Below are 11,209 nucleotides of genomic sequence, written 5' to 3' on the forward strand. Positions count from 1 at the left end.
GTGACGCTTCTATCAGCTTGGAAGGTAGGGAGAAATTTTGTTCAGAAAAAACTTTGTGACTTAATAAGGACAAATATAAAAAAATAAAATTAATTTCTCGTTGATTATGTAAGTAGACATTATTATGAATTAAAATAAAAGACTAAGTATTCACTTATCATGAACCGGAGGAAGTACCTTTCTTTTTCTATTTTCGGAACAACTAGTTATGAGTAAGAAATCTCTGGGGAGCGCCAGTCCACGAGTTATAACAGATTCCGAACAAAGAGAGAATGAGTCGTAAGTCGTAACAGATTGTTTTATTATTATTTGAAATATTCCATCCAAGACTCACCTAAAGTCTTTTTCTGCCACCACTGTCTACAAATTCATGTTGACTAGAATACGTGTGACGTGATCAATTGCATACGCATATGTCATCCTACTTCCCCACTAGAATAAATTTAATATGGGTGACGTTCGAATTTCTAAAGTTAAATTTTTTAATTTTGATTAGCAAGACAGATGAAATTTTAAGTTTATTAAAATAAAATTTATATATTTAAGAATTACGTAAAAATATTATTAGTTCACAATAGTTGATAAGTTATTCTCCATTTAAAAGACATAAAAAGATTGCCATTTAAAAAAAAAAAAAAACTCATTTGACACACGAAATTTGAAAGATGACACATAACACGGAATAGCGAAAGTATGGAAGCATCCATCTCAAGGTTGACTTTTCCTGCAAAACTCAGTTGAAAATTCTGCACCCCAACTTTATTCTATTCCCTATATCTATTCCCTATAAATACCAGTCATTTCCTCAACTCAAAATACACATACCGAAAATCAAAATACGAAAATGAGGTTTTGGGTAGTGGCTTTGTTTTGTGTCTTGTCCCTAAAATGTGGTTTGGCACAAGATGTTGGTTCCCTTATTAGTAAAAACTTGTATGAGAGAATATTTCTGCATCGCAATGATGCAGCTTGTCCTGCCAAAGGCTTCTATACTTACGAAGCTTTTATAACAGCTACTAGATCCTTTGGTGGCTTTGGTACTATGGTGACACCAATACTCGTAAGAAGGAAATTGCCGCCTTTTTGGCTCAAACTTCACATGAAACTACCGGTAATTAATTTTACTCTCCTTTCTACATTCACTTTCATTTGTCGCATATTTATCTTTATAGTTTGTCCCTAAAATATTACATAGTTTTCTGTCTAGAAATTAAACAATTTAACTTGAACTTTCCTTTTTTATTAGTCGTTGAAGAGATAATGTATAGCCACAGATGTCTATAACTCGTTTTGAACCTCATTTTGTACCACAAGTTTTTAAGAAAGAAATCTTTCTTGAACTATGTGCCCTTGTTAAATATGTCCACATATATTGGTACTGAACGAGGGAGTTTAATTCATCCGTTGCTAGTTTTACTGTCATGACTAATTTCATGAACTGTGGAGGAAACCTTTGTTCAATGGGTTCAGCTGACTCCTTAAAGTGAAAAATCACTAAAATTGCAAAAAAAAAAAAAAAAAAAGTTTAAAAAATTAAAAAAAAAAAAATGAACTAATTATTTTAGAAGTAAAATGAATTCTATGCTAAAAAAATTAAATATAATGAGTTCTGTGCTAAATTATGAATCCTGTTTATGAGAAATGATGCATTAATTTATTGCATGCCTGATACATGTATGAATATATATAGGTGGGTGGGCAACAGCACCAGATGGACCATATTCATGGGGATATTGCTTCAAGCAGGAACAAGGAAGCCCTGGAGATTACTGCGTTGCAAATCAGCAGTGGCCGTGTGCTCCTGGCAAAAAATACTTTGGTCGAGGTCCGATCCAAATATCCTAGTAAGTAACAATTTCCTCATTTTTATCCGTAGCTAAAAACTTTCAAGTCACAAAAGTAAAGGATTCAACTTATAATCATTGATTTCGTACATAACTTTTCTATTATTTGACTGCTTTATTTTTGAAATAATTAATTCCACTTATAACAGGGTAAGTTATATATAATGGCAATATAAAGATTTTTTACACTGACAGTATAGTTTAACATAATAATGGTAGGCTAATTACCCATCTTACCGGGTTAACGTTAATATTTTCTATAGAGATTTATTTGCAATTTTAACTTTATTAGCAACCTGATTGTCTAACTATTTTTATATTTATCAGTCCATGAACATAAACTCTGCTCTTGTTTGTGGGTACACCTATAGTTATCTTTAAGTGACTATCAGTTGATAGTGAGGAAAAAAAAAAGGGATTGCAATGTTCATGTATAATAATTAATAGTTAATAAGTTACATTTATTATTATGTCATGCAGCAACTATAACTATGGACCAGCAGGGAGAGCAATAGGAAGCGATCTACTAAACAACCCAGATTTAGTAGCAAATGATGCAGTAATATCATTCAAAACAGCCTTGTGGTTCTGGATGACACCTCAGCAGCCAAAGCCATCGGCACACGATGTCATCACCGGAAGATGGACTCCCTCTTCTGCTGATTCTGCAGCTCGCCGCGTCCCTGGCTATGGTGTGATCACTAACATCATCAATGGTGGAATTGAATGTAACAAAGGTTCAAATCCACAGATGCAGAGCAGAATTGGGTTCTACAGGAGATATTGTCAGATTTTAGGGGTAGATCCTGGAAATAATTTGGACTGTGCTAACCAAAAGCCCTTTGGACAGTAGGGACCTTAATCAATCAGTATAATAAGTTGCTACTATCTAATTAAGTACCTTTATGTAATACTTGACACATTAAATAAAGGTTTGGTTCATCTAAAATATCATCTCTTGCTTATAATTATAGAGCCCAAAAGAGTTCTTGTTAAAAAATATGTATGTGTTCGTCGTGCTCTCTCTCTCTCTCTCTATATATATATATATATGCACACACACTCTTATATGTTGAACTAGAAGTGGAAGATATAGACTTTGACTTAACCGATGATTAACAGACGAAAAAAGATTAAAAAGATAAGCAATTCTTTTCTTCCAACATTTAGCAAATTTGGTGTTTTGATTTGAGAAGAACTTAGAAGTAATGAATTCCAAAACTTTAAACTTTTTCATCTGGAGAATTCAGTGCTTTGTTAAATTATATAGCCTTCAGTGTCAGCCTATCCTATACTAATACCATATTCGAACAGTGGAGACAGTCCTTTAATGCTTTCATCAGGTTAAATTATCTACAACACATCCCTTGAGTTGCGGCTCTTCCCCAGACCCTGCTAACACGAGATGCATTGTGGACCGGACTGCCCTTTTTTCATATTAAGCTTTAGCAGGTGATGGAATTTGAAATTTACATCCATTTTAAGGAAGGTTTATGATCAACTGAATATATAGATTTCTGATTTAACTAACTTTTGGCCCTTCTTTTTTGCTCTCTCTCTTGCTGGAAAATAGAGTGATAAATAATGTACAGAAATAGAACAAAAATCAAGAGCTTTGAGCCAATAAAGATTGAGAAGATTGACTCAAGAACCAATTTCATTTTGAGCTCCATTGTAGAATTTAGACCTAGCCATTAAGTAAGAAGTGATAGGAACGACAGAACTTGTGAATGCAAAAGATGTTAGTAATCTTCTATTTTATGGACTCACACACACAGACACACACACACACATAGAGGGAGAGGGGGATAAGGCACTATTAGCCCCCTAAACTTTGACCAAAGTTAGATACACCTTACCTTTATGGGGGTCCTATTACTCACCTAAACTATTTTTTTCATATTTCTTTTGTTACACCTCGAAAAATTTCATGTCGTTGTGCGGCAAATAGACTAACACAGGGGGAGAAGTATATGATGTCCCTACAAGTAAGAAGGGGTACTTAACGATTCTAATTAAGATTCCAAAGACATTTGAGGCAAGAGAAGGAAGTTCGTTGGGGAAGGCAAAGTATAAGTCGTGTTTGGAAGGGTTTTGCGAAGTACCGAGCTAACGTTGATTTAATAATGTTTTGAGGAAGAGCTATAACGCTCCGTAGATTGTTAATGAAGTGTTACGCAAGTGTTAAGAAGGTCCCACAAGGATTGGAAGTCAAACGAATCGATGGGAGCAATTTCAGAAAAGTGGAGTTATATGACCACTTATACGGTCCGTATAAGGGTCTGTATAACCTTTATAGAAAGGGAAAATTCCTGATGGTAGTATACGGTCACTTATACGGACCATATAAAGTTATACGGACCGTATAAGTGTCCGTATAACATGATCGGGACAGCCTTTTCTCTAAGTATAAATATGTGACCCAAGTTCATATTTTTCATTTTATATCTTCTCCAATACTTTCAAGACCTATAGAAGGTTCCTTACATTTCACCAACATAAATTCAAGGTGAATCCAAGATCAAACACCAATAATTAGTGGAATCAAGTGCAAGGAGGATAACAAGGGTTCATGGAAGCTAGAAATTTCCTTGGAATTGAAGTTAGGGTTTTCTCCAAGTGAAGTATTTTCATCCAAAGCCCATTCCTACATAATCAAAGGTGAGTTTTATGATCATTTCATGTTATTAAGAATCTTTTGAATGGTTGAAAGACTTGGATTGAGGAGGAAAGTAGAATATGGAGCTCAAATGTGAAAAATAATGGTATTCTTGAATAGTGACTTGACTTGAATTATAGTTCTTGACATGTTATGATTATAATCTTGTTATAAATGATATAAATGATGTTAAAGAAGCATTATATGAGGATGAATGTGATGTTGTATTATAGCTATGGTTATGGATGACTTTGAGAGGGAATTTTGAGAATTGAATAATGTCTAGCTTAACAAAACTTATTGATTATGATATTATGGATGTTGTTATTGATGTTTGGGGAGCTATTGTATTATATGGAGAACGTTGTAGAAACAAAGGAGATGCTGCCCAATTTTCATTAGCTTTAGCTTAAGCTTAAGTATGTTTCCTGTTATCTAACCTTAGTACGAATTCTCTAGAATGTAGAATCATGAACATTGGAGGCAAGCGTTTAATTGATAAAGTTAGAGAGACGTAAAGGTATGTGCGGCTAGTCCCTTCTTTTCCTAAGGCATGATTCCTATAATATGGCATTCCTTTACCTTTCCATGACTTTCTCATATTACGGAATTATAAGTCTATGGTTATTAAGGGCTACTCATAAGATAATGATAAGAGACGTGCTATGAATGTGATAATGATGACGATGAATCTAAATCTAGAGACCCTAAAGCTCATGATATGATATTCTTATGAAGCTAATGATCCTTATATGATTCCTTGATGTTATTCATTATTGTTAGACTCACCTTATGATGCTAGTTCCTTCAAGGTGAGACATGATGATCATGACTACTCCATGATGGCATCGGGGGGGGGGGGGGGGGGGTTCTCGACCTTTCGTCACCCCGATAGAGTTGTAGCTTCTAATTGAGTTCTAATGCATGCTTTATGATAAGTATATAATGATGATATTACACTGTGCCTAGATGGCCGGACATGACACCGCTAAGGCGAGCGACTTATGATAACACCGTGCCTATTTGGCCGGACATGACACCACTAGTGGGCGGCGTGACATTATTACCCCGGACGCAGGCTAATGATGTTATTGATTCGGACAGTTCATGTATGTATGTGTGATATGTTATAAAGGTAAAAAGTAAGCATGCATGATTCCGCCTTAAGAGGCAAGCAGTTACAGTTATCTCTTCTTCTCATGCTTTCTACATTTCCTTATTGTGTTACCATGTATGCCTTACATACTCAGTACATTGTTCGTACTGACGTCCTCTTCTTTTGGATGCTGTGTCCATACCGACAGGTAGACAGGGTGACGGTCCAGATTCTTAGGAGCCAGATCTGGTTGCACATGAGCACTTCCCTACTTTGGAGGTGCAGTTTTTGATATATTATTTTGTGTACATATTCGGGTATGACGGGGTCCTGTCTCGTCCTTATGTCTCAGTACTCTAGTAGAGGCTCGTAGATACGTATGCGTGGGTAGTAGTTGTCTCATGGATACATCAATGTATATTTTTGTATATCATTTTTGTAGCCGTGAGGGCTTTTGTATATATATGTGTTGCCTGGGAAATTGTGTATGTTCAGGTTGGGTATGATGATTAGCATAATGAGTGGTGCTCGGTAGTCAGCTCCGGGTACCCGTCATGGCCCCTAGTCGGGTCGTGACATCTTTAATACCTTTTCTGCTGACGTGGATCACCATCCCGGTTATACTAGAAGATGTGCGTACACGCGTTGTGGACCCCAAATCAATTCCCTTTTCCCTTTAATTTAATTACCTTGTTCATATCGGATCAAAACATATTCCAAACATTATAAAAATAAAAATAAATAAAAAAAATAAAAACTTAAGCCTCTTCGATCCTTGAAGAAGACATCCGCAAAACCTTAATTCCTTCTTAGTTCTCATGAAAGTCAGCATTAATAAAGTGAAAATAAGTATGTAGCATCTTAAGTTCTTCATTCGAAAGTACCAATTCAAAACAAGTATAGCTTAGGAGTAATTAGGGAAGAAAATTTCAACCCTAAACTTGAAATTGAGGAAGAAATTTCAAACCCTAAACTTGAAATTCGATATGAGATGGAGAAAAGATTATGACTCATCGAAAAAGGAGAAAATTGACACCAAAATCAAATTTTGAGTTCTTGAAAATGGGTGACAAAATCGGTTTATGAGTTGATGAAGTATTAGTGTGTTTTGGATGAAGGGGTCTTTAAATCAACTTTGGGACTGACACGTGGCCATTTCCCATATGTCACGACCCATTTTAGCCTAGGTCATGTGGGCACCTACCTTTCCCACCTCGGTAGGCGAACCCTTAACTCAACATTCACAATCAATAAAATAATAACAGAAGAAGTAAAATAACGTAAGTCTCACAATATAATATAATATAGATAAGTGCGGAAGTAATGAATCCACCCCAGTATCTGGTCTGGTCATACAAAAGCATCTAGATCTGAATACTAAGGTCTCAATAATAATACATAAATAGTCTCAAATCATATCTTGAACGAAAAGTAAGACATAAGCAATAGAAAAGTGTTCGAGGTCAGCGGACGCCATGCTCACCCTGAAAAACTCAAGTAGAAGCTGAGGAGTCGATTAGCCACGTGTCAGATAGGTAGATCTGATCTGGTACTCTGCATTCATAAAAGAATGCAGCAAGTGCAGGTTAGTACAAACAACAGTATTGGTAGGTATCATCGGCCTACTAAGCATAGTTAACACAATTTAGAAAATAAAGCAGATAAGCAAATAACCCAACCAACATGAGACAATATAATCATAACCAAGTATCCGTTATCACCTATGTAAACATCTAAACGCCCATATAATAAATCTGAGTACATCCGATCCAATCACCATGGGGGAATCATCACAATCTGATCATCACTACACAGTCACCACAATTCAGTCATCACAACATCTCACTTAAGTCACAATGCAATGCAGTGCAACAATGGTATAAATGTGATGCTATGCCATGCAAATGAGGTGTACACATGTATTCCTGACGGAAATATCGACGTCTCGGTAGCACAACCCGGCGTGACTCACGAAGTCTAAGTGCCACCCATCCTGGATCTTTGCCCAACAAACAGACGGGACCTTGGCTAAATGCTCACAGGGGGAGTCTCACCGGCACCACCCTGGGGAACCCGCGGAGTCCATGCACTAACAATGATTCCGAAATAACATTGGAATCGGCCATGCAACAATGATGCCCGGATATAACCATCGGGCATCGGCCTCCTCACAATCACTAAAAAGAGTCGGTGAAATATCAGTTTCACAAATCAACGATTTCGGAATTGAACTTCAGACATCGGCCTCCTCACAATCACTCAAGTAAAAGAGTTTATCAAGCGTCCGTTTCATATCAACAACGATTCCGAAATGGATCTTCGGACATCGGCCTTTTCACGATCACTCAAGTAAAAGAGTTTATTAAATATCAGTTCCGCTCAATCAACAATACCGGATCATCACCGGATATCGGCCATGCATGATAAATATGAGGAATGCATGCAATGCATATGTCAATCATCAACAAGCAAGCTCAATATTACAAGTACCTCAACGGGGTACGCCAACAATGCATCACATCACAATACTAACAATGGGTATGCCAATATATATAAAAGTACAAATACCAACAATGGATATGTCAATCCTATCCGAATTAGGAACACAAGCGACATTTGTTATCTACTAACTACACATGGCATCAAGCCAACACAATGGAACAATCAAACACATATAACAGGGTGGCTAGTCCCAACACACATCAATGCCCAACCTAAGGCAATATCCATCCCAACTTCACACCCGAAGGTTCGCATGCTATCTCCGACATCATAATCTAAATATGTGATTCGCTATATGAAGTCTCACCAAAGGTAAACCATAACCTACCTGGACTGCCGAACCACAACACCAACAAGTCACTCTTTTACCTTGCCCTTCCCCTGAAGCTCAGAACCAAAGTATTCTAAGCATAATCTAACTCTATATTAGAAATCATAAAGAATGATACTAATATTGCTATGATATCAATTAGGTCCATTTTATCCCTAGAAATTAGGGAAACAGGACCACAAGGGCGAAACGAAAAATTCGGAGGCAAAATACCAAATTAAGTCCTACATGATCATAACCCAACCATTAATTATTGATTTAACTCAAAACTTGGTCTAAATCTGATTTCAAGTAAAAACCCCCAAATTGGGTATGAACCCTAATTCTCCAAATCCGAAATTCTACGTTAAAAGTGGAAGGCATGGGTTTACTAAGCTTAGATTCCTCAAATTTTAGTATCAACATCATCAATTTATCAATTATAACCCTAGGGATAAGTCTCCCAAAACCCTCCTTCAAATTCCATTTCTAAAGGATTGAAAAGGGAAGGGGAAATCCAGAATGATAGTGATTAGAGAGGAATAAAAGATTAGACATAGTTTTACCTCCAAGAATTTCCTCAATTTGTCTCCAAGAACGCTTGACTTTCCCAAGGTCCAATAACGAGATATGATATAATGAGGGTCTAAGACTTATTTAAGACACATTTAATGAAATGCCCTTTGCTCGTCACTGCCACAGTGGTTGGTGTACCGCCGCAGCGGTATAGCCTTGTTTACCCATCACCTCCCCAGCGGTCACCATATCGCCATAGCGATCTTTGCTGCAGGGGCGGCTCTGTTGCCGCCATTGTGGGCACCAAACACCAGGTTTTTTCAAAATTTTTAAGTCTTTAATCAAAATTTCAGGTTATTCCCGAGGCCATCTGCTCACAATCCGACCGCCTAAACCCATACAAAAATATGCTATGAACGCACTCGTGGTGTCAAAATTTCCAACGAAGGTCTCGTTGACCGAGTCAACCACTGGTGCCTACTTCCCATTCCCATCCAAAGTCCCGATATGTACCATAATGCATTGGGAACCGAACCAATTATACATACAAGTTCTAAACAACCATCCGAACCTCTCGGAGTTGACGAAACTCCGAAAATGCTCCGTTTGCCCAAAAGTCAGATTTGGCTAATTACTTGGTGACTGGTATCATTCCCGACGAGATCAAATCTTACCAGAAAAAGAAGTTTTTGCGCGATTCTCATCATTACTATTGGGATGAACCATACTTATTCAGAATTTGCACTAACAACATTATTCGGTGTTGTGTTCTAGAGAGTGAGGTGTTGGATATTCTGAAGGCTTGCCACGACTCTTCTGTTGGGGGACATCATAGTGGTACGAGGACTACTGCAAAGGTGATCGAATGTGGTCACTATTGGCCTACTCTCTTTCATGATGCTAATTTGATGGTGTAGTCTTGCGACCAGTGCCAATGGCAAGGGAGTATTGGTAGGAGGCAAGAGATGCCTATGAACTTTGTGGTGGAAGTTGAGGTGCTCGATGTTTGGAGAATTAATTTTATTGGGCCCTTTGTGAGCTTTTGTGGCATGAAGTACATCTTGGTGGCTGTTGACTATGTTTCTAAACGAGTAGAAGCGGTAGCTTTACCTAATAACGAAGCCAAGAGTGTCATGAGATTCTTGAAAAAGAATATATTTACTCGTTTTGGTACCCCCAAGGGCGATAATCAGTGATGGTGGTTCTCACTTTTGCAATAGAGCCTTTGCGGGATTGATGGAGAAGTATGGAGTCAAGCATAGGGTGGCAACCCCGTATCATCCTCAGACAAGTGGGTAAGTTGAAGTCTCTAATCGGGAGATAAAAAGCATTTTGGCTAAAACGGTGAAGGCAAACAGAACTGATTGGCCCCGTAAGCTCGATGATGCTCTATGGGCTTACCGGACTGCTTTCAAGACTCCGATTGTGACTTCACCTTTCAAGCTAGTTTTTAGTAAAGTATGTCACCTACCAGTTGAACTTGAACACAAGCCCATGTGGGCCTCGAAGAAATTGAACATGAATTGGGAAGAAGCGACCAAACTCAGGTTGTTTCAACTCAAAGAGATGGATGAATTACGATACCAAGCCTACAAAAGTGCAACCTTTGTATAAAGAGAGGATGAAACATTACCATGATAAGAAGATCCTCAAGAGAGAGTTTCAAAATAGGGATCCGGTGCTGCTGTATAATTCGAGACTGAAGTTGTTGCCTGGTAAGTTTAAATCTAAGTGGTCTGGTCTATTCGAAGTGATTAGTGTTTCACCCCATCTTTGCGATTGAGTTGAATTTCGGAGATGGAACTCGAACATTTAAAGTGAATGGGCAGAGGGTGAAGCATTACCATGGTTGCATTGATGGTGATAGAATTGTGGACCGACACAGGCTAAAACATGGCTACACTCCTGACCCAGAGTAAAAATGGGTAACACCGTCGTGCCGCGACGTTAAATCAAGAGCTTCTTGGGAGGCAACCCAAGTTTAATTTTCTGAAGGAAAAAAAGTGTGTATATAGGGTAATGTTTGCTTTGGTGCAGGATGAGAATACAGAAAACATAGGCGATAACAAGTAAAAAAATCATCAGACTCACTGTTTTAATACATGGAAAATTACTCCAAGTGATTACGGACCGTAATTTAAATTACGGACCATAACACAACACGTAATTTTCCATGCCAAAAAACTGTGACCACTGTGTTGTAACATGAAAAATTACGCCCAAGAATTACGGACCGTAATTTGACCAAGAACGTAATTTTTCATGACACAAGACAGTAAACT

General features: G+C 37.7%; 1 protein-coding gene across 1 annotated transcript; it reads left to right on the top strand.

Moving 5' to 3' along the window:
- Positions 1-807: 807 nt before the first annotated feature.
- Positions 808-2,793, top strand: LOC132034559 (basic endochitinase-like). The gene is given in 4 exon segments (XM_059424958.1): positions 808-1,040; positions 1,043-1,111; positions 1,691-1,844; positions 2,325-2,793. Coding segments are annotated over 4 exon segments (792 nt in total). The 5' UTR covers positions 808-844; the 3' UTR covers positions 2,698-2,793.
- Positions 2,794-11,209: the final 8,416 nt, after the last annotated feature.

The sequence above is a fragment of the Lycium ferocissimum genome, chromosome 2 (assembly GCF_029784015.1).
Source record: "Lycium ferocissimum isolate CSIRO_LF1 chromosome 2, AGI_CSIRO_Lferr_CH_V1, whole genome shotgun sequence".
Taxonomy (NCBI): domain Eukaryota; kingdom Viridiplantae; phylum Streptophyta; class Magnoliopsida; order Solanales; family Solanaceae; genus Lycium; species Lycium ferocissimum.